Genomic DNA, 19412 nt, shown 5'->3' on the forward strand with positions numbered 1-19412 from the left:
GGTGCTTTGCAGCACGGTTGTGCTGCCAGAGCCCCACACACCCAGAGAAGCTGGGGCTGGGGGATCTCCATCATCCCTGCAGACTGCAGCCATGGCAGGGTATGGCGAGGAGGATGTGGAAAGGCATCGATGGTCCTGCAGGGAAAAGGGCAGAATCAGCCAAGGAGGGAGCTCAGCATCCTTGGGCACAGGGAGATGGGCAGGCAGGAGGAGAAAGTGCCAGAACTGGCCCTGCACTCTCAGAGGGGTGAAGGCAATAATTAAATCTCCACTGTAGGTTAAAGGAAACCACAGCCTCATGCCAGGATTCACCCTGAAGGCTCAGCTCATGGTGCTGGACCCAAGGCTGCATGGCCCATGGGGTTAATAGCCCAGTGCACCAGGGCCACATGCATAATCCAGACATAAACCCTAATTTTTGTCTTTGTCCTGGGTTTTTTACCTTTACTTAACCAGGATGGAGATTTGCAGGACAAATCCCAGGGGGGTATCCCTAGAAGCCCCACTGGATATGCCTTTCCTGCATGCTGAGGACCCCCCATATAACCCACACAGAGGCTGTGTCACACACTGCTTTTTAATGGTGAGCTAATGGTACATGGGAGAAGGTGTACGCAACACTGGGGTAACGGGGACTAGCAGCAACTGGTCCATAAAACCCAACCAGGAGCTCACTGACATCCCCCACCCCAGCTAGCAGCATCAGCAGGAGATGGGAGCTTTGGGACATGGGCCCTAGGCTGAGCTATCCCAAAATCACACACAGTCACTCAAACACAGCCCTTTGCTTTTCCTTGGGAAAAGTGGCACCCAGGGCTAGGGACAGCCCTCAGATTCCCCTTGGGGATGGACACAGGTCCTCCTTTGGCATTGGATCCAGCTGAGACCCGTCCCTGACGTCCTGCACACACAGGGAACAGATCACCATTCTCTTCCCTTCCTTCAGTTTCCCCCAGACCTGCAAGATGCCCTGACCCACCAAGGTCCATGGGGAACCTCCAAGCTTGGAAAGGCCCAAGCTGGTTTGTTTACAAGGCATTTTCTTTTCCCCACTTCTAATTGTTTTTAGCTGCTCATTTATGAGGTCAGATTTCTTTAGCAGGACACCGATTTATGCTGGTTTTGCTGGAGTACCTCCATGTGAGCACACCAGCACACACTATCCCTAGGGCATGGAGGATATTACAGTCCTTTCTCACACTTGTTTGTGGGTTATTGGAGTTAAATACACACAAGCAGAGAACAGACTAACTCAGAGGACCTGCTCCTCCCTGGTGGCTGCAGCCCAAGCACCCCTGCATGGGGAGGGCAGGGCTGAGGATGAGGGTAGGAGTGGGGCAGCCCTGACACTTTCACCAGACACTGTCACACGAACGCACGGACTCATCACATGGCTTGCCACACTGAACAGAAGCACGTCGAGGGGACTGGGATGGGCAGGAGCTCCATCCTGGTGGGGCCAGGGCGGTAGTGAGGAGACTGGCAGGGTCAGCAGCTCCCAACTGCTCCCCAAAAGACCCCCCGAGCCGTCCTGAAGTGCCGCAGTGCAACCTGTGCAAATTAGGGGGGAACGAGCGCCCCGCAGCCCGCAGGGTGCTGGGTTCCCTCACATCATGGACTCCTCTTCCTCATCCTCCTCCATCTCCCGGTCCACCTCGATGGCTGTGTTCTCGTAGCTGGTGATACCCCCGTATTTCCTCATGTGGACCATCAGCGGCTTGGGGGACTGGCTGCCAGCCAGGCTCGCCACGTACATGCCGGTCCTGTTCTCCTCCAGCGATGGGCCCCAGTCCATGGCGGGACGGCCAGCCTGCTGGACCCGCTGCGAGGGGACAGATGGGGGCAGCATGGGCACCCTGCACTGGCACCTGATCCGCCCCCCCCCGCAGCAGCCCACCCACCCCTCCCAGAGGACAGTGTTCTCTGCCAGCCCTGGGGGAGCCGAAGAGCCCCCAATGAGGATGGGATGGGGCCAGAAGCTTGTGCTGAAACTTTTTGGGGAAGGCAGGTCTATATAAGTGCCCTGCTGCAGGCTGGGGAGATAGTGGTCTGTGGGTGATGGTGAGGAGGGCTTGCAGGAGCTGGGGGCTATTGTAGGGTTACAACCTGTGGGGGGGTTTAGAGCCAGCTGGGCAAGGGGTTAGCCTCAGCCAAGGTGGCTCCTGGCCACATCACTGTGCCTGATGGTGGCCAGTCGGGGCTCTGGCTGGGGAGGGCAGCAAGTTCTGGTGCTTGGCTATTCCCAGCCTGGGGAGAGCAACAAACCTGGGCTGGGATGGCTGTGAGCTTACAGCAGCTCTGTAACCTGCTTCTGGGCAAAGCCTTTCAGCAGACAGATCCTGCCTGTTCTGCCTGCACAGCCCAGCAGCTGCCTTCTTCCCTCTGTCATTGCTCCTGCAAAATGGGTGCAAAGTCCCACATGTCCCTGCCCACCCCACGCTGGGGACAATGTACTTCCCCACAAGGCAAGCCACATAGGTGTGTTTTGGAGAGGGAATGTGCATGACTTGGTGCCTGTCTGGCATGCTGGGAGGAAACATGGCTGGAAATGCCCTGGAGCATGTCATCTCCCACACCCCGTGGGCAGCAAGGAGGGACGGGGGCACACACCTCCAGGAGAGAGAGTGCAAAAATTTCCAGGAGATTCAGGCTTGGCAGGGGCTTGTTGTCACCCCTGCACATTTCTGGGGTTCTGCCCAGCAATTTTGGGCCGCCGGAACCTCCTACCTCCCACAGTGTCCCTTCTTCTCGGAGCACAGCCACCACCATGCCCACAGGGATCATCAGGCAGGAGAGAACTCCCATGAGGATGCCCAAGATCTCAGCCCAGACAGGGAAGCGGTAGCTGCCATACTCGGAGGGCTGGTACTTGATGATGTTGTACACCAGGAGAGCCTGTGGATGGGAAGTGAGGTCAGCCCAGATCCCTCTGAAGGTCTCATGCTAAAAAAAGGCCTGGAGATGATGGAGACCTCCCAGCAGAACAAGAACAGTCGCTGGGGCAGGAGATGCCAGCAGAGAGTCTTGTCACACTGGGAGGTCACCCAGGGATGCTGGCACCACTGTGGCTCTCCAGCACCATCCAGTATGTCAAGCTGAGCACTTGCCATCATTGTTGCTGGGGACAGGACCATCCAGCAGGCTCTGAAGTAGGGCCCTGGTTTGAAGCCCAGCATCATGTGGATATCTCGGCAGAACCTCTTCATGCCTGGAGGAGGGAGAGGGAGAGGGACTCAGAAGTTGTGATCCCTCCCCCAGAGCCAGGTGCCTGTACCAGGTTGCCCTGCACTGATCAAAAGTGATGGTTTGCATCCTGAACAGCAAATCCCAGCTGGTGCTGTCTGAGGGACCAGGCTCATCACCCCAAGCATCTCCAGAGAAGTGAATCCAGCGATGGCCAAAAAGAAACAAGTGGTGGGAGCAGAGGCGTTTCATGCTCCGTTGAAAGGCTACTGGCTCCCCGACCTCTCCCTCTAAATCCCTCTCCTCATACGGACAGCCCATTCCTCCCTGTGCCCCTGTGGGGACAGACCCCCTTACCATAGACACGTGTTACCACAAGGCAGGTAGTGATCACCACCACCATGAGACCAAAGCCAGCACTGTAGTCATCCAGCAGGACCAGCCAGTACATCCCACCCTGTGGAGGCAAAGCACAGTGGCCAGCACCTCTGGGACCAGCATCCCGACAAATGCCCACCCATGTCCTCCCACTTTTGGGACATGTCCCCTTATCCCTTTTGGGGACACTGGGGAAGATAGCAGCCAGGCACCCTCAGGAGACATCGCTGTCCTTCTGGGGACAGGAATAATGCTGTGTCGGTCCCCTTGGACCTCACATCCCCAGGAAGCACAGGCTCATTGATCATGTCTTTTCTACCTTGTTAGCTGATGTGAATACACACGTATACAAACTTGGCCCCTGCTCTAAGCAGTCTCTAAAATGAGGCCCTAGTCAGTCCTCACAACACATCCAGCCCCATATCCTCACCTCTGTTGTGAGGATGAGCCCCATCAGGAAGAGGGCGATGCAGATGACAGCCGAGAAAGAAGCTTTTTTTGGCCGTAGGTAGTAGGGAAATTCATCGGTCACTGCTGTAACGATGGTCTCCATAAAGGCAAACTGCACACAAAGGAGAAGAGGGTCCTCTGAGCCTACTGGGCTGCCTGGGCATTGTGGCTGGCTTGGTGGGCTCTGTCCTTACCTGGCTGTCCAGGCCCAGGGTTAACAGCATGAAGAAGAACAGGAAAGACCAGAATGGAGAAAGGGGGAGCATTGTCATGGCCTGGGGGTACACCACAAAAGCCAGGCCAGGACCTAGGGGAGGCAAAGGACAGCAGGGTGAAAAGGGGGTGACAGCGCTGGACACAGGGGTGTGAAGGAGAGGAGAGCCCAGCAGCGTGGCACGACAGTGGGGACCTGCAGGGCTTTTGCAAGGTGGGCAGGAGGGGTCTTGTAGCAGAGGGTGGAGAAGTGCAGGAGCACCAACCTGCTTCTTGCTCAGGCCTTTATTATAATAGGTATCACTTGGTGTTCCTCAAATTTTACACAGCAGGAACTGGTTTCCCCCTTTCCCTCCCCCTGGCCAGCTGAGCATACAGCTCCATCCCTCACACTGATACCCTCAGATGCCTTCCATCCCATGGCCTGAATTAGCTTCACAGCTGGCCCACACATTTTGTGTGGGTTTGTCACACATTTCCCCACCATCCTGGCCATGGCAGGGCACAGGGAGCCTGCAGCTTCTCCAGGAAGGCAGCCCAGGAGGGAAGTTCTGGCAGGGCAGGAGACTCCCAGTGTCTCCATCCCGTGTCTTCGCTCTGGCAGCTGAAGGTGCCATAGAGGATCAAATTGCTGCTTCACACCACCCCTTCTCTGATCTGTCTGCTCCTTGGAGAAGAAGGAAAAAGGGTCTTCGTTGGCCTCACCTGCTTTCGCCACCTGGTTAACAGGGACCCCAAGCTCCTGGGACATGTATCCCAAAACGGAGAAGATGGCAAACCCTGCCAGGATGCTGGTGATGGCATTGCCCAAGGTCACTATGAAGGTGTCCCTACAGAGGAGAAAGAAGATGCTCTGAACATGCCATCTCTTTCCCACTCCACACCAGTTCACAGTGGCATTGCCAGCCCTGGGTGCCACAGTAAGGTGACCCACTGCAGTTCTCCAGAGTCTCCCTTGGCATGTGCTTTCCAGGGTCAAAAGGAGTGTATGAAATGGGTCATTTTGTGGGGTTCTTCCCAAGCTTGCACAGGGGTATGAGCACAAATGTCCAACACCCAGACTCCTCTCTCTGCTGGTGACCTGCAACAGACGCTGGGGACAGCACAAACATGCAGAACTCTAGCCTCAAACATCCTCAGCCTTCAGCCCAAAACTTCTGAGTCATTTGCTGTGCCTTGATGTTTAAGAGAATTTTCTTCCACAGATCCTTCCATTCCCCTTAAGCCTGTGCAAGCTGTCAGGTATCTGTAAGGTGCTTGGGCAAAAGGCAGTGCTGGGTGACCCTGTGCTGCACCTTGTGCTTCTGCTGGCTCTGAACCCACCCACTGAGGTTTTCATGGCTTCCCACAACCCACAATTTTTGTGATGCAGCAGCTGGCTCCCACCTGTAGATATTCTGATGGAAGGTGTTGTACGAGGCAAAGGTGAGGAGGCCCCCAAAGCCTACCCCAAGGGAGTAGAAAATCTGCAGGGCTGCTTCGATCCACACCTGGGGAAAGGAAACAGGTCTGAGGAGAACAGAGATTTGGAAACATCCTCCCAGGGAAGAGGGAGCTGAAAACAGGCTTTCCCAGAGCCCTTGGCACATCTTTCCCAGCCCTCCAGGCACACAAAGCCCTTTCCTTGCTGACACGCTCACCACTCATAGTGGATCAGCTGGATAGTGGAGCTAGTAGAGACAGTCCAGCAGGGAATCAAATGCCCTTGTAAAACTAGGTGGTCTCTGCTGCCAATACTGCTGACCCAAGGAAACTCCCTGCTTGGGAATGCTTGAGAAAAGCAGAACAGCCAGATCCACCATGGACACCCATCACCACCACCCATCCCGTCACAGGGGCTGAGCTAATCCTGCCCATGGTCCCAGTACCCAGAGGAGGTGGTGAGGATGCCATCCCCTCGATGGACATCCAGATACGCAGGCACAGCACTGGGCCAGGTGGGAAGAGCAGTATAGACAAGGTGTGCAGCAAAGGCAGATTACTGAAAGGCAAATACTTGTGGTCTGGGAGCAACCAGAGAGAGGACTTTAGGTTGGGGAGGTGGCCAGAAAAGGCACCTGAGTGAGGGATCTGCCTCTGTTCCATGCTGGAGGTAGCGGGAAAAGATTCATTTTTGTAGTTTGAACAAATTGCACAAAATCCTGCTAACCTTGGAAGACAGCAAGTGATCAAACTGGGGTGTGAGGTAAAACCGGATCCCCTTCCAGGCCCCCTCCAGGGTCACACCACGAATGAGCAGCATCACCAGGATGAGGTACGGGAAGGTGGCGGTGAAGTACACGACCTGCAGGAGAGCAGAGCCAGCTGGGAGGGCTGGGAGCGAGAGCAGAGCTGTCCCTGGGATGGGAACATCACATCACTCTGCAGAGCTGGGGTCCTTGGGATACAGCAGGGATGGTGGTGTCAGCCCTGCTGTGTCTGGGTGCACAGGTCGTCTCCAAATTGAACTGTGTCCAGCTGATGTTGTTTATGGGTCTCACTTTCCCAGAAGTGCAGAGAATTGCAGGCAGTGGTGGGCATCACTGTAGATCCCCCAGAGACCAACCAGCCCTTACCTTGCCAGAGGATTTGACTCCTTTTAGGATGCACAGATAGACAATAGTCCAAGAAAGGAGCAGGCACAGACACAGGTTCCAGCGGATCCTCCCGGGATCTCCAATCCCAGAGCTCCCTTGGATGTGCAGGACGTACCGGCTGGGGTGAAAGGAGAGCCACAAGTGAGCAGCCAGAGGCACCCCCTGCCATAGCCCAGAGACCCTCTCTGAACCTGGCAAGGCCTCTGCTGCAAAAATAACCTTGTCAAAAATCCCAGCAATGAGGGAGCAACAAGGCACTAGCAGGTATTTGCTGGGAAGATAGAGCAGTTGGTGTAATTTCTTCACCATACATTCAAGAACCCAGAGGGAATGACTGGTGGCTTGGGAGAAAATTCCCCACCCGTCTAGGCATAGGATGCATTTCAGTCTAACTTGTCTTCAAGGCAAGCAAAGCAATGCTAGAACATGGGGACCTCCCACATCTCAGGAACATGATCCCAAAAGCTAAACTGAGATATCACAGCTGACCAGGAGAGCCCATCACTGCACCCACAGCGCCTCCCATAAGAGCCCACCATGCTGTGAGATGTGCAGCACAGACCTTCACCCCTCATCCCATTCCCATGCTCTCCCTGGATGGATGCCAACCATGTCCCCACGGCCAGGTCAGGCTGACCTCTGTACCTCCAGTACTCCTCGCTGGGGCTGACGGTGTTGGTGGTGTTGACAGGGAAGGTGGCGTTCCCCGCCTTGATGATGTGGTGGTCCAGGCACAGGTCGGTGTTCCACCAGTTGCCACAGTGCTGCCAGGGCAAGTCGCTCGTGAGGGATGCAAAGAGGTAGAAGAGGACGTAAGCAATAATCATATTGTAGTAAATGGCCACCAGAGAGACGATGAGGATCGTGCCCATGCCAACACCTGGAGGAAGGAGAGGATAAAGGAGGAGTGAGCCATCTCTCAGGAGTGGAGCACATCTAAAACTAGGGTCAGATACTGGATCTCAGTAGCCGAATGTTTAACCAGTCAGAAGTTCACTTGGGGGAGCCTCGTTGCCATTATACCCTCTGGACATGCTATCTCTGTATTGATGATCTATTGCATCATACAGATTATTTTACTCCAACTTAAAGTTAAGAGTAAAAGTATTTGATTTGACCTTTGTTTGAACACTTTATTCTTGCCTTTGTCTTTAACAGTCATTGCTTAGCTTTGATGCTGTATTGTGTATGCTAGCAGGCTTAATAGTTTTCATACAGTTTCTAGAGCTTACTGTGACATCCAGAGCCTCTGAAGGCCAATAGATCTCACACATATCTTGCAGCTACTGAAAGAGCTAACCCAGAGGTCCAGCCTCCTCCACCTTCCCCCAGGATTTAACCTTTGATTCTAACAAGAGTTTTGAGGGTCATGGGATGGTGCTGCTGGTCCATGTCCTGATCAAGCAGCTCTTCCAGAGGCCACACAGAAGCTCTGAACTTCACTTATGCACCTTTAAAGAGAGGGCTTATCTTCCAGACAGCAAGTGGCCCCAGGCTGGAGAACTGGCCAAGTGACAGCTCCATGAAGAAGATGGGGATCCCGCAGATGGCCAGCATGATGAAGTAAGGAACCAGAAAAGCTCCTACAAGGAGCAAGAAAAACACTGTAAAATAACATAGAGCAAGGACCTGAAGCCCATCTATGACAGGGAACAAAGTTGATTCAACATCTGTGGCCCTGAGGGATCTAAGCTAAAATCTAGAAGACAGCAAGGGACAGCAGGTCACCATTAGTGAAGGAGGAAGGGGCTGGGATTCATCTGGTGCTGTGCTTCCCCCTTGCCCCTGACTCTCTCTTCTCCTTGAACCTTCTGCAAATACTGTGAAATTCTCCAGTTATTAATGCATGAGACAAGCAGTTACTCTGGCAGTGGCTGAACAAGCTGGGCACTTTGCACCACCATGGCTGGATGCTTGTATTGCAAAAGGCTCACTCCCCTCCTTCAATGCCTGGGAAGCATTTGCTGGTCCCACTGGGTCCTGGAGGACACCAGACCAAGAAGCTATTGGAAACCAAGGAGGATGCTCAGGTGGTATTCAGTCCAGCGTGGAGCTGGGGATGTCTCCAAGCCCATGAGTGCAGACATGGGCTGGTGAGCCCCTTCCACACATGGGTGCAGGTGTTTAATGCTCTACAGTAAGAATGGGAGGCAGGAGGGGGCTTCCATCCCACAACAACAAACACCACTTCCCAGCTCTGAGAAGGGGAAGGGGTATCTCTTAGAGACACGTCCCACCAGACTAGCTCAGTGAGGGAGAGATGTGACCATTCCAAAGGATGAGTGAGTACCTCCTCCATTGGTGTAAGCCCTGTACGGGAACCTCCAGACGTTTCCGAGGCCCACACAGTATCCAATGCAGGAGAGGAGGAAATCCAGCCGCCCCGTCCAGTTCCCTCTGTCTTCTGGACACTCGGAGCCCAAGTCCCCGTCCTGGCTGCTGGGGCTCACCAGGAGCTCTGGCGTCACTGGCTGGGTGAGAGAACATGGATGGGAGAGGGCAGACAGGAGTGGAGGAAGGAATAAAAGTGGGGAAAAGAGCAGGAGAGAGGGAAAGAACACTCGGAGCTTCGGTGTTAATTTGTGACCCCTGAGATATTTATCCCTTGGGGACACGCCATCCCAGCAGTTCTTCAAGCACCACCCCAGCTGGATGTCCTGCTGAGCAAGGAAAGGGGATAAATGTGATCCCACATGGCCAGAGCTCCCCTGTAAGAGGTGAGGTGGCCCGGGTTCACCCTGGGAGGCCAGGACCCGTCCTGCAACCCCTGTTCCCCAATAAATTATTTCAAGGGGCCGTGATAAAATTTCCTGACCTCCTGCAGATCATGGGCTGAAGACAGCAGGGGAAGAAGCATCACCAACGTGCCAGGGAGCACGACACCTCCAGCCCCTGCCTTGCTGGGCACTCGGCTGCCATTAAACGCACCGTGTGTTTTTCGCGCTTTTCCAGCTGCCAAAATCAGTCGTCGAGATCAGCTGATCGGGACCAGCTCGGCCGGAGCCGTTCAGAGCGATCTCGAGGTAAGGAGAAGCGTGGGGGTGGGTTTCGGTTTCGGGACCCGGCAGCCCCCGGCAGCCCTTGCGAGAGCGGCTGACGTGGCGTGGGCGTTACCACGGGGACGGCGATCACACCCCCGCCCCTCGCCTTGAAAAAGCCTCAGGGAGGACAGCGACGCGTCGCTGCCCACCAGGCGCTGGGAGAGGCAACCAGCTTGTGACGCGGTGAGTATCACCCACACTGCGCTGCAGCGGCAGGTGGAGCAGCTCGTGCAGTAGGGCGCAGAGACTATCACTCCTCGCTTGTTAGACCCTCTCACCTACTGCCAGTGTCCCTGACTGTTGCCAAACATGGTCTCCTCCAGGAAGAGGGCTTGCTTAAAGAAGACTGTGTCGACTCAGACGGAGCTACTGCCTCGAACCGTGGCTGTCCAGGTGTCCGGCTGCAGGGAGTGCCAGAGCCTGCTGCTGCCGGGGGAGGGAGATGAGCATTCAGCCTGTGTGAGGTGCGAGCAGGTGCAAGATCTGCTTGTCATGGTTGCAAAGCTTAAGGAGGAGATCGAGACACTGAGGTCCATCAGGGAGTGTGAAAGGGAGATCGACTGGTGGAGTAACTCCCTGGCGTGCCAGGCAGAAAGGCCCCAAGGAGGAACCCCCCAAAAGGTGATGGACCCCCTGCCCTGTCGGGCAGAGAGGGAGGATTTGAGAGAGCCCCTGCCCTGTCGCTGTCGGGCAGAAGTAGGGGGCCAAACAGCTGAGGAGGGTTGGAAGCGAGTTCCAGTTAGGCGTCGCGGGCAACCCCCCTCCCTACCTGCTTTGCTTCCCCAGGTGCCCCTCCGTAATAGGTTTGAGGCCCTGGATATTGAAGAAGATGTAGGTGGGGATGTGGTGCAAGGGCCACCTACGAAGTCACATAGGAAGAGGCGATCGACTCCACGCCTCAAGACTGCCTCCAATAAAAAAGAAAGAAGGGTAATTGTGGTAGGCAATTCCCTTCTGAGAGGGACGGAGGGCCCGATATGCAGAGCTGACCCTCAGCATCGGGAAGTTTGTAGCCTACCTGGAGCTCGGATCAGGGACATCGCCAGAGCCCTCCCCAAACTGGTGCGCCCAACGGACTATTACCCCCTACTGATCTTTCAGACAGATGGGGAGGAAGCGGCATCCCGTAGTCTGAGGGGAATGAAGAGAGACTTCAAGGCCTTGGGACAAATGGTGAAAGAGTCTGGGGCTCAAGTTATCTTCTCTTCCCTCCTTCCATTTTCGGATGAAGATGTGGGACGGAATAGAAAAATTGAGTCCGTAAATGATTGGCTTCGGGACTGGTGCTACAGGCAGGGCTTTGGGTTCTTTGATAACGGCTGGTTTTATAAGACACCAGTCCGGTCAGTGATATGTGGGAAAGGTTTATCCCACAGGGGTAAAAAGATGCTGGGACAGGAATTAGCAGGGCTCATTTGCAGGGCTTTAAACTAGATTTGAAGGGGGATGGGGTTGTAGCTGGGCTTGCATCAGTGGGGCAGCACACTGGAATCAATAAAGACCGGGAGGCCCCCCAGGCCCCTAGGGTGAAATCGGTGTACTCGGCTCGCTCCCTGAAATGCCTGTACACCAATGCGCGCAGCATGGGGAATAAGCAGGAGGAGTTAGAAACCTGCGTTCGGTCAGGAGATTATGATCTGGTGGCAATTACAGAGACATGGTGGGACAGCTCACATGACTGGAATGTGGTCATGGATGGCTATGCCCTTTTCAGGAAAGACAGGCCAGCCAGGCGAGGTGGTGGAGTTGCTCTTTATGTGAGAGAGCAACTGCAATGTATAGAGTACTGTCCAGGTGCGGTTGAGGAGCAAGTTGAGAGTCTGTGGGTGAGAATTAAGGGGCAGGCTGGCAGGGGTGACACTGTTGTGGGAGTCTATTACAGGCCACCAGATCAGGGTGAGGAAGTTGATGAGGCCTTCTATGGGCAGCTGAGCGTGGCCTCACAGTCACAGGCTCTGGTTGTTATGGGGGATTTTAACTACCCTGATGTTTGCTGGAAGGACTACTCAGCCAGCCAGCCTCAGTCTAGGAGGTTCCTCCAGTGCATTGACGATAACTTCCTGATGCAAATGGTGGAGGAGCCGACTAGGAGAGGTGTGCTGCTGGATCTCGTCCTCGCTAACAAGGAGGGTCTGGTCGAAGCAGTAAAGGTGGGGGGCTGCCTTGGTTGCAGTGACCATGAGATGGTGGAGTTCAGAATCTCCTGTGGTGGGAGCAGAATACCGAGCAGAATTGCAACCCTGGACTTCAGCAGGGCCGACTTTGGCCTGTTCAAACAGTTGCTGGAGGAAATCCCGTGGGCAAGGCTGCTTGAAGGTAAAGGCGCCCAAGATAGTTGGTTAACTTTCAGGGACTGCTTCTACCAAGCTCAAGATCAGTGCATCCCGACGCGCAGGAAGTCAAGGAGGGGAGCCAGGAGACCTGCGTGGTTAAACAGGGAACTGCTGGGCAAACTCAAGTGGAAGAGGAGGGTTTACAAATCATGGAAGGAGGGGCTGGCCACTTGGGAAGAATATAAGGCTGTTGTCAGAGGATGTAGGGAGGCAACTAGGAAAGCTAAGGCCTCCTTAGAGTTAAACCTGGCGAGAGGGGTCAAGGACAACAGGAAGAGGTTCTTCAAATACATGGCAGATAAAACTAACACCAGAGGCAATGTAGGCCCACTGATGAACGGGGTGGGTGCCCTGGTGACAGAAGATACAGAGAAGGCAGAATTACTGAATGCCTTCTTTGTCTCTGTCTACTCTGCCGGAGGCTGTCCTGAGGAGCCCCGTACCCCTGAGGCCCCAGAGGAAGGCAGGGCAATGGAGGAGTCTGCCTCAGTTGATGAGGACTGGGTTAGGGAGCAATTAAGCAATCTGGACATCCATAAATCCATGGGTCCAGATGGGATGCACCCGCGGGTGCTGAGGGAGCTGGCTGAAGTCATTGCTGGACCGCTCTCCATCATCTTTGCCAAGTCTTGGGAAACGGGAGAGGTGCCTGAGGACTGGAGGAAAGCAAATGTCACTCCGGTCTTCAAAAAGGGCAAGAAGGAGGACCCGGGCAACTATAGACCGGTCAGCCTCACCTCCATCCCTGGGAAAGTGATGGAACACCTTATCCTTGGTGCCATCTTAAGACATATCAAGGATAAGAGGGTCATCAGGGACAGTCAACATGGCTTCACCAGGGGGAAGTCGTGTTTGACCAACCTCATAGCCTTTTATGAAGACATAACAAGGTGGATTGACGATGGCAGAGCAGTGGATGTGGTCTACCTTGACTTCAGCAAAGCATTTGACACCGTCTCCCACAGCATCCTCACGGCAAAACTGAGGAAGTGTGGACTGGATGATCGGGTAGTGAGGTGGACTGCAAACTGGCTGAAGGAGAGAAGCCAGAGAGTTGTGATCAATGGGGCGGAGTCTGGTTGGAGGCCTGTATCTAGTGGAGTGCCTCAAGGGTCAGTTCTGGGACCAATACTGTTCAATATATTCATCAATGACTTGGATGAGGGAATTGAGTGTACTATCAGCAAGTTTGCTGATGACACCAAGCTGGGAGGAGTGGCTGACACGCCAGAAGGCTGTGCTGCCATCCAGCGAGATCTGGACAGGCTAGAGAGTTGGGCGGGGAAAAATTTAATGAAATATAACAAGGGGAAATGTAGAGTCTTGCATCTGGGCAGGAACAACCCCAGGTTCCAGTACAGGTTGGGGAATGACCTATTAGAGAGCAGTGTAGGGGAAAGAGACCTGGGGGTCCTGGTGGACAGCAGGATGACCATGAGCCAGCACTGTGCCCTTGTGGCCAAGAAGGCCAATGGCATCCTGGGGTGTATTAGAAGGGGGGTGGTTAGTAGGTCCAGAGAGGTTCTCCTTCCCCTCTACTCTGCCCTGGTGAGACCTCATCTGGAATATTGTGTCCAGTTCTGGGCCCCTCAGTTCAAGAAGGACAGGGAACTGCTGGAGAGAGTCCAGCGCAGGGCCACAAAGATGATTAAGGGAGTGGAGCATCTCCCTTATGAGGAAAGGCTGAGGGAGCTGGGTCTCTTTAGCTTGCAGAAGAGGAGACTGAGGGGTGACCTCATTAATGTTTATAAATATATAAAGGGTGGGTGTCACGAGGATGGAGCTAGGCTCTTCTCAGTGACAACCAACAGTAAGACAAGGGGTAATGGGTTCAAGCTGGAACACAAGAGGTTCCACTTAAATGTGAGAAGAAACTTCTTCTCAGTGAGGGTGACAGAGCACTGGAACAGGCTGCCCAGGGGGGTTGTGGATTCTCCTTCTCTGGAGACATTCAAAACCCGCCTGGACGCCTTCCTGTGTAACCTCACCTAAGTTTTCCTGCTCTGGCAGGGGGATTGGACTAGATGATCTTTTGAGGTCCCTTCCAATCCCTAACATTCTGTGATTCTGTGATTCTGTGAAAAGCTGACACTGTGGGGATTTAGAGGGGTGCTCCCAGTTGTCTCTGCTGAGGGAACTCCTTCCAGCTTTCCTAATCTGCCCTGGATCAGTGAGGCACAGGCAGCTCTTCACCAGACAGGGGATTAACAGCTTCCCTCCATCCCCGGCTGCCTCAGCTCTGCAAGAGGGAGGTGCGAGTCCTGCAACACGTTTAGTTTGGGGTGAAGCACCAAGAGGGCTCCTTGGCGTTTGTGTGTGTGCACATCAGGCCTGCAACGAGATATTTGGTCTGTCTGAATTTCCCAAGCCTCCTGGCTCTGGGAGAGCGGGGAGGGCATCCCCACCAGCTCCCATCCCACTGGCACTCACCAAAGCCGAGAGGCTCGGCAGATATTCCCTCAGCAAGACAGGGCAGCAAAACGGGGTGGGATGAGGATCCTACCCTGTGCTGCTGTGTGTTGCTGTGCCCCTGCCTGGGGATATATGGGGTTTGGCTTGTATTGAGGCACAGAGACAGGAGGATGCTGTGGTTGCTGCTAACAACACCAGAACCAGGGCAGAAGGAGCCCATTTAGGAGCCTCCCCTTCTTCCTGGACTCCTAAAAGTTAAAAGCGTCCATCTCTGTGTCCCTGAGTTCATGCAATTGTAGAGAATGAGCCCAGGGGATGTGGCTGATGAAGAGTGGTCTGCATTTGGAGGGATCAGCCAGAAGGACGTGTGGGTCCCCCAGTACCAGTGTGCATGTCTGCTCAGAGCCCGCAGCAAACTCTGTCCCCCCAGAGATCAGAGCTGGCTGGTGAGCAGAGCCCAACACTGCCGTGCTGCAAACCCCCGGGGAGGTGGCAGCCACCTCCTCTCCTCCTCTTCCTCCTCTGTGGCCAGACAGCAGGATGCTCCTGCTGCCGGTTCCCATGGAGACCTGTTGCCGATGGCCACACGCTCCCCTCCTTCACAGGGTGCACCCCACTCCTCCACACGTGTGCTGCTCACAGCCCAAAGGCACCGAACACAGAGGCAAACCTGTCTCCACCTGACACGCAAACCTCTCGAGGGACAGGATGAGCTGGGGCAAACTCTTCTCAAAGCCATCCTGAATGTCACTGTCACAAGGTAAGGGCCAGAAGAAAAGCTTCAGAAGCACAGGTTGAAAACTCAAAATGTGACCTAAATATAATACTGTTGCTATAAAACCATTGCTACCCGGCAGCCCTCCTGCAGCTGTTTAACACAGCTCTCCAGCTTAGCAACTTCTCCAAACCACAGCCATGCCTGCTAATTAACCCAGTGCGCACAGCGGGCATGACCTGCAGCAACCTGTGTTTGCAGGCAACGGACAAACTGCTCTGCAACATCCCCACAAAAAGTTTCAGCAGATAAAAGCTGTACTCACAAAGGTCTCTGCCAGGTGGGGACAGGAGCTACAAGGTCACCACAGTTTGGTCTTCCCCCAAAAAATACTTTCCAGTCCCTCACACTGCACAGGGAGCTCTCACTTTCCAGGTTTGCAAGTAGGCATGCTGGGAGATCATTAAATCCTCTCGCCTAATTCCTACACCTCTGCCTGAATCCTAAACAGCTGCGAGAGGGGATGGATGGAGCTCTGTGACCTGAGGAAATGCAGGTGCTGGAAGTCAACACAGAAGCAACAAAAAGAAAGGAACTGGGGGGACCTTTTCCAAACTGTACACAGCCTGGTGCCCATCTCAGTCCCCCTTTTTAGAGGCCATGGGATGCAGTTTGTCATTTGCGTCTTGCTGATGACTGCCCCCTCTTATTAATATCTTCAGCCGGAGCTCTGCAATTTAAATTTGGGACCCCAGGGCAGAAAGCAGAGACTCCTTAGGAGTGAGATAGACCCCAAGGACAGTGACATTGCGGTCTCCACTGCAAAAGGCTGGGGAGGCATGGGCCGGGGTTGCTGCTGGAAAACACACACACAGGCTGCTCCATGACTGCAATGCCCAAAAAATGCCCTAAATCATAGTCTTTCCACAGAAAGCACAAAACCTGGCCTGTTTGCCTGACTTAAAATGAATTGCAAAATGCAGTATTTAAGGATTCCAGCCCATCTTTGTCCCAAATAACAGACAGATGCACACCTCTCTGCGTCAGGCTGCTGGAAATCTCACACACCAGCTCAATTCCAGCCCTTTTTTTAGGATTAATGCTCCCTTTCAGCCTTTGTCATAACAGGAATTTTCTTTTTCAGCAGAAGCTGAAGTGTTCTAGTGTTACAATATTGCTCTAGTGCTTTCCACCGTCAATTGCCATCTTTCAAACTGGGCTCCCGTCTCGCGGTTATAAACAGACAAGGACTAACCGCTCCCTTGGCAACCACGTCCTCTTTGAACACGGCATCACTTCCCATTATTCACCAGAGGATGCTCCCAAAGAAGTCAGGAAAGCAAAGGTCACTGAGGAGAAAAAGCACCTCAGTCTCTGCCAAGATAAGAGCTGGCTTCCATAAGGAAATTGCACTATGCTAATTATTTTCCGTAAACTGATTTACTTAAACCCGTGCAAAACTCAGCTGTATCCATGAAAATCCAGCCGGATTGAAGTTAATTTTTCATCATATTTTGTCTCCATTCAAACTGGCATTGTGGGGTTATTTTGTCAGCATTTTGTGCATGGATCACAGCCTTTGACTGGCAGAAATGCCACTCGATGCCAGATTTCTCCCCTACGGATCCCAGCCATGTGCGAGCACAGTGCGTCTGTAAAGTGTGAGTCACTTCAGATTAGTTTGATTTGCTTGTTAATCTCTTAAAAAAAAAGCCACAAACAACCTAAAGATTAATTCGACTGCAATATCACTTGGAAAGTGAAACAAATAAAGCATCTCTGTGGTGTGGAAGAGCCCCTCGAAGGGCTGTGCTAACAGCAGTTTCCCCCAGCACATGCCAGGAGAGGGAGCAAGCGATGCTGGAGCCAGCACCGGGAATTGGAGGGCGGGAGGTGGCTGAGGCTGGAGCAAACTCACTACAGCGATGTCCAGAGCACAGGGAGCATGCACAGCTGCAAAAGCTTACGGCCCTTCATCCAAAAACCCTGAGGAAGGGGCAGAGAAGGTTGGATGCAGCTTGTGGCAGGCAGGAGGATGATGCTCAGCAGCGTGGCTGGGAATGGGGAGGGTCAGCCCAAATCCTGGCTCCCACCACTGGTCTCCATGGGCTTTAGTCCATTTCTACCAAATAACCCCGACAAATAAACAATCAAACAAATAAAAAAACACCCACTCAGCTCTTCTGGCAACACTATTATGCAAAAGTCAACCTGAAACCCTTAGAGCCTGAAGAAGATCTTTTCTATTAAAGAGGAATTTCCATATGTCTAAAACATGCCTAGTGAAAATGATTAAAACTCCCGGCTCACGGATAGGGAGCGGATCATAATGAGAGGGAGAGGAGGCTGTTGGGGTTCCGGGGCAGGCGCTTCAGCTGGGGCTGCGCTAACTTCACCAGCTGGGGCCAGCTCCGGGCAAGCCCGATGCCAGCATTGGGTATGGTGGTCCCAAGGAGCTGGCTGGCTGCAAGCACCAGGTTCTCCTTCTAGAGCTCAGCAAGAGTATTTTTTGGGTAATGAAGGACAGCAGGGTCCCAAGCAGCACTGGGAATGGGGAAAACTACTCCGGAGACATCTGCTTTTCATTCCAGCTGATCACTGTGGGACTAAATGAATTCCTGAATAAATGTTAAACAGGAGAGAAATTCTTGCAAGTATCTCAAAAACCCTTGGGCAGGGGAAAAGTCAACTTTTAATGGATCATGCAGTGACAAAGTCATCTGAAAAAGCAATTTGCAGCAAAAAGGAGGAGAGGGAAGAGCCGGATGATGCCTCCAAACAACAGCTGAAAAAGGTAGGCAGCCCTGAGGCTGCCTGGGCCATCAGACAGCTGCTGGCTTTCACCAGGCCACTGCCGGCTTTGTGTGTCATGTCCCAACATCACTGGAATTTCCTGGCGGGGATGAAACTCTCCTGGGTTCATCCATCTGAAGGCTGGCACAGGCTGGCGTCACTCTGCCCTGTGGGGAGCGGGCATGGTCTGGCAAAGGGCAGAGCCTGAGGGGCTCACAGCACCGGGTTGCCACCTGGGATGCTGCCAGCAGCAGCAGCATGTCCCCACAAAGGAGTTGTGGCTGCCAGTCTCTGCCACCCTGACACGAGAGGAGATAGGGACCTGGAGAGCCTGGTAAAAGCAAAGTGGCAATGTAGAGGAATCTAGGATAGGAAAGACTGAAAGCTAGGTTTAAAAGGCTTTCCAGCAGGGTATAAAAAGGGTTTCTAGCTTTGCCAGCTGCCAAAGGGGAGCTTAGGGTCCAGCACCACCCAAACTCCTTTAAATCCTGTAGAGGAGGAGGCAACCCCAGCTGCAGGTGGGAAATCAACTGCCCAGCTCCCTGTGGTGACTCTGGCGCGGGGGGAACCCCTCAGCACCCCCTGAGACCAGACAGTCCCTGAGCCTGTCGGGAGCAGTGTCCCCAGGGAACCACGCTGTGGGGAATCGGCTCTGCCCCCGGTGCCCACCCACAGCTGCCAGACACAACGTGAATCATTGCAGGGGAGGGATGGGGGGAGCACCCCACCAGCCGGAGCAGGCAGCAGGCACAGGGCCACTGTGATCTGCTAATGGCAGCGAGGCAGGAGCAGTCGTTACAAAATACCCCCCATCCCTCTCCCCATGACCTCCCCCCCACACACTATCCCCCGTCTCAGTCCCCGCCAAGGAAAAGTCTGCCAGCTGCACACAGAGTCTCCCGGGGCTGGGAACTGGGGGGTGATGGGCACGTCTTGCCCCCATTCCCAGCCCTGGGGGGCACCCCCACTCCCCAGCTCTCACCTCCCGGAGATGCTGCTGCCGAATCTTCTTCATCCCAGAATCCTGTTGCTATGCGCTCCCCGCTCCGACACTTGTTCCTCTCGCTTTCTCCGGTGATAGGGAAGGAGAAGGGGGAGCGGGCAAAGCAATAACAGGCAAGGAGGGGTGCCAGGTGCCTGCCAGCCGGGTTGCCAGGGGGCAGGGGAGGGTCGAGGGGAGCAGGGCTGGAGGAAAGGGTTGGCTGGAGTTGAGGATGGCTGTGTGCTGAGCAGGGAGGGAGGAGGGACGGCTCTGGGCAGGCTGGAGAAGGGCTGTCTGTCAAACGCACCCCTGCTGAGGGGGGGGGTCCGGGACCTC

The 19412-nt window shown here is 54.2% G+C and overlaps 1 protein-coding gene across 1 annotated transcript; it reads right to left on the bottom strand.

The window, feature by feature from the left end:
- Nucleotides 1-1528: 1528 nt before the first annotated feature.
- SLC6A7 (solute carrier family 6 member 7) lies at nucleotides 1529-19109 on the bottom strand. Its single transcript, XM_065643837.1, has 14 exons — nucleotides 19077-19109; nucleotides 9091-9271; nucleotides 8252-8383; nucleotides 7446-7680; nucleotides 6780-6918; nucleotides 6374-6508; nucleotides 5611-5714; nucleotides 4930-5054; nucleotides 4206-4318; nucleotides 3992-4123; nucleotides 3541-3640; nucleotides 3108-3208; nucleotides 2728-2895; nucleotides 1529-1822 (listed from the first exon to the last, which is right to left on the bottom strand). Exons 1-14 carry the CDS (start codon nucleotides 19107-19109, stop codon nucleotides 1607-1609), a joined length of 1914 nt encoding a protein of 637 aa, XP_065499909.1. The 3' UTR covers nucleotides 1529-1606.
- Nucleotides 19110-19412: the final 303 nt, after the last annotated feature.

Source organism: Caloenas nicobarica, chromosome 13 (genome assembly GCF_036013445.1).
Source record: "Caloenas nicobarica isolate bCalNic1 chromosome 13, bCalNic1.hap1, whole genome shotgun sequence".
NCBI classification, from domain to species: Eukaryota; Metazoa; Chordata; class Aves; order Columbiformes; family Columbidae; genus Caloenas; species Caloenas nicobarica.

Bases quoted from the DNA above. Each gene is read 5' to 3' on its own strand.
- SLC6A7 (XM_065643837.1), bottom strand. From the start codon at position 19,109: ATGAAGAAGATTCGGCAGCAGCATCTCCGGGAG. The intron at 5,715-6,373 runs GTTAGCAGGATT...TCCTTTCCCCAG, and splicing joins ATCACTTGCTGTCTTCCAAG to GTGTGGATCGAAGCAGCCCT. The intron at 3,641-3,991 runs GTGAGGATATGG...TTGCCTCCACAG, and splicing joins GGCTCATCCTCACAACAGAG to GGTGGGATGTACTGGCTGGT.